Source organism: Habropoda laboriosa, unplaced genomic scaffold, assembly GCF_001263275.1.
Source record: "Habropoda laboriosa isolate 0110345459 unplaced genomic scaffold, ASM126327v1 scaffold20, whole genome shotgun sequence".
NCBI lineage: Eukaryota > Metazoa > Arthropoda > Insecta > Hymenoptera > Apidae > Habropoda > Habropoda laboriosa.
In genome coordinates, this window is record NW_017100143.1 from 2,590,450 (window position 1) to 2,594,423 (window position 3,974).

General features: G+C 31.2%; 1 protein-coding gene across 1 annotated transcript in view; it reads right to left on the reverse strand.

Annotated features, from left to right (window-relative positions):
- Positions 1–3,866: 3,866 nt before the first annotated feature.
- Positions 3,867–3,974, reverse strand: part of LOC108573273 (general transcription factor 3C polypeptide 1) — a 12,416-nt gene continuing 12,308 nt past the window's right edge. Inside the window, 1 exon segment of the mRNA XM_017935674.1 lies at positions 3,867–3,879. Coding sequence (XP_017791163.1) covers positions 3,867–3,879 — 13 coding nt within the window.

Here is a 3,974-nt window from a genome sequence, read left to right on the forward strand (position 1 = left end):
TCTTAAAAACATCAAATTTATTTATTTTTATGTAAATGTTATTAGATTGCAAAATTGTATAAATTGTATTTAAGCAGTCTTATTTAATACCTCTAATTTGTTATCCTTGAAATATAAAAATATACACAGATATATTTTGTATATAAATATACTTAACATATGAGAATTATACAGAAAAATGTAATACTTTCCACATAACCGACTACATTTTTCCTTTGTTACAGTTTTGATAATTTTGGACGTTCAATGAATTATTCACCATTTAACATAGATTACAAATTTTCTTTCGTTAAAATATGATTCGCAAATAACCCCACTCGAACTACATATTTTAAATTTTACATAAGCTAAAAGAATTTCAGTTGGTACAAATTCTAAATTATAAAAGATGCTAAATATGTGTAAATATCACTAAAAACAAAACTAAGAAAAAATTTTTTAAAAAATCTAGAAATCATTCACATTTATATTAAAATTTATAATTTTAAAATCATTTTCATCGAAAAAACTTCAAAGATTTATTGATAATAGATACATGAATATTTAATGAAAAATATAAAAATTCGAATTTGCATTCGTGAATAACGCATCGAATGTATGAAATTATTGCTTTCATGTCATGCGAAGTTTAAATGTCATTCGTTGTTTTTCTACTTCACTAGTTTCTATTCTTGTTAGTGTGGTAAGTTTGCATTTTACATCAAGATCTTATAAAACAAAACATAATATGATAATGCGATTAATGATAACGTGTGAACTCATTTCGCAGTCGCTTACCTGGATAGTACTGTAAAATTGTTTCACTCTTAGAAGTAAACTTTTAGTAAAATACTCTAAATAACTTTTATTCTTATTTAAGTTAATTGTTATTGTTCCGAATGGCCCCAGTGGCCGATGGAGGTGAAACTTGGCGTGATGTGCACGTGCGAGGGAAAGTGTGCACGTGCGAGGGAAAGTGTGCACAGCGATTCGCGCGAAAACTAGCCCTTGACAATATTTATGGCCCTTTTAGAGTTTTAAGTAGCTAGTTGACTCGGCTGGATGTCGTTGAGATATAAAACAGAACGAAGAGCGTACATTTCTGAGTCTCGAAGCAAACATCCTGTCGAGAAAGTCTACGTGGCTTAAACTTAAACTCTCAATTAGTTACAGTTCTTGAATAAAATCTTTCGACTATAATAACAAAACATTTCCGTTCCCGAGTTCTAACTTTCCATCGCCGTACCACGCATCTAACCCTTAGAAGATTTCCAGATACAGTCTATCTTTTTGAAACATGCATTATTGACAATTCAAATTGCGCTCCAGCTGCGCGCGTCGATCTCTCTAGATTAAGACCACCCTAAAACTATATTTGCAAGCATGCATGATGAGTGATTAAAGCTACGTTCACGCGATAGTGTAACATCCCAAATCTCTAATTCTCTTGCAAATGTTCACTCTAGTCCTTATTCCTGTACATATAAGTAGTACATACTTACTTACGAGTAATTTCATACCAAATCGATCACTTTTTAACGTTGACATCAGGGATTTTGTTTCAAATGAAATACAATGTAGTACACATGAAATTTATCTGGTTTCGAATTTGTTTAAAAAATACAGACCTTTGAATTTGGCAATTTTTGCACATTTTTATGAAAACGTGCTGTATTTATAAATTTTTATCTTGGAAACTGTTGGTCGAATTGAGCTTACTTTTGTTTTTGTTTTTGTTTTATTTGAATAGAATGGCCTTGTTGTAATAATATTTTTATTATTTGAAAAATTGATTTTATAATACTGAAAATTATAAACAAATTCTAATTTTTAAATTTCTCTATGATGGGCTAGAGGTGTTCAAATTTAAAAAAAAATATGTTCACATTCCTTGAAATTCTACCTACAAAATGAGCCCTTTTGCAGGAAGGAGATTTCCTGACTTTCTTTGATTTGATTGATGGATAACATAAGTGAATTCTGTAAATATATTTAAAACCATAAACACATTACATCATACCAACCCTGACGTATTCATTTGAAATTGTGACGGTATCTTACACTCTCCAACACTAGAGGGACGGACTAACATTAACCTTTCTCAATAGTCTTCGACAAGGCTTCTACTATTAAATATACGTAGCTCTCGAATGTACCTTCGCTCTCTGGAATCACGGTGTGGTTGGGTCGCCCACACCACCAGGAGTCACTGTTCGGAGGAGAATGTGGTGTTAAGTCCTTTTTGGGTGGGAGGGACTTCACTATAGACAAAATTGGTGTTGAAAAACGCTAAGTCTTCGAGGATGGTGCGGAAAACCCTTCAGGCCTAGGGGGGCGTTAGTACGCAACGTGGAGGTTTTGGTGGGTAAAAGTCCCACACGCCTGTTTCCTTAAACGGAAAACGGGCGGTCTTTTGAAGATTTCCTCCACGTAAAAAAAAAAAAAAAAAAAAGAAAATAACAAACAAAAATTTTCCAGGAAAAAGTTGTAATAGTTTTTCTGACTAATGTTTAAATCATCACAAAATCTCATAAACAACGAAGGCAGTTTGAGAAGCAAAGAGGGAGAACCTGTTTTTCGATCCTCGCAGAGTATTCCCCGTCTTTGCAATTTGGTCAAACGGTGAAGATTTTAAGGACAACGAATAAATGAAGGGAATGTGCTTATAAACAAGAGTCTCGAGACAAACCAAGCGATTTAAACACGAACTTTTTTAATTTTACGTTTTTGTTGACGATATTTATTTTATTTTAATTATTCTAAACATTTGAGGCACTCCTGTCACTGATGACCACCATGGCCCCATCGAGAAAACAATCTCCAGTCACAGGTGACCAACGTGGCAATCAATGTGTTAATACTTATTAAATGATTAATTTAATTTCATAATATATCGCTTTGGATGAATTACAAAAACAAATTGCTAAAAAAATACATTAAATATCTATACATATTATCCGTCGAATGTAGAGGGAGAGCCACCATTTAAAATTATGAAATTTGCCACCGAAAAATTATATTAAATTTGTTTAATCAAGGACATTCGTATTCGTCTATAGCAAATGTAGTGAATAGAAGTCGTTTTACAATTAAGAGTATTATTAAACGATTTTCTAACAGAAAATAATCTGAGTGCTCCGCAATGTGGTCGTCCTGAAAAGTTGATTGTGCGAGAAAAAGGAAAAATTATTAATATTGTTAAAGAAAACTTCACCAGTTCCGCCTCGGAAATAGCAGCAAATATAAACGAAAATTTGAACAAAAATATTCATAAAATTACTATTCGACGAATATTAAATAATGCAGAGTCTCAGTCGCATGTTGCGAGGCGAAAGCCAACTATCAATAAAATTAATTGGGATAAAAGATTAAAGTTTGCGAATAATTATATTATAAGAAAAAACGACTTTTGGGACACTGCAAAACAGAATTATATTGTAGTTCTATTTAACAAAATAAAGGTTTCCTTGAAATTTTGCAGGCACCTCCACCCAGATAAGACTTATGTCCATAATAAGATGTCCCCCTTGAAAAATAGTAAGTTCTATTTGACACACTTTTTAAGTAACGAACAGTTTGCATATTATGCATTATGCATTATTTATGCATATTGTATAATTTATCAGTTTTGAGAAGATACAAAGATTGTCCATACTGCACAGATACTTCTGTTTGTTTTTTTTATAATTGATTATATAACTCTAGTACAGAGAATCTTGTTATCTGTTACTTTGTTTAAATAAAACATTTTTATTTTTTGTGATAACTACTATGAAATATATAAAATAAGATCGTATTCACATAAATTATGAAGCACAGAATTCTGAAAACTGTATTTAGTAAGTAAGGATGTATTAATGTGGGAATAATTGAGAAGAATTTACACTTTAAAAATAATAGCTGAAAAATAATAGAATATTACATTGTTTTATTTACAAAATGACATGTTTAATGCATTAGTATAACCATAATAAAATTTCATTAACAAATCAAAC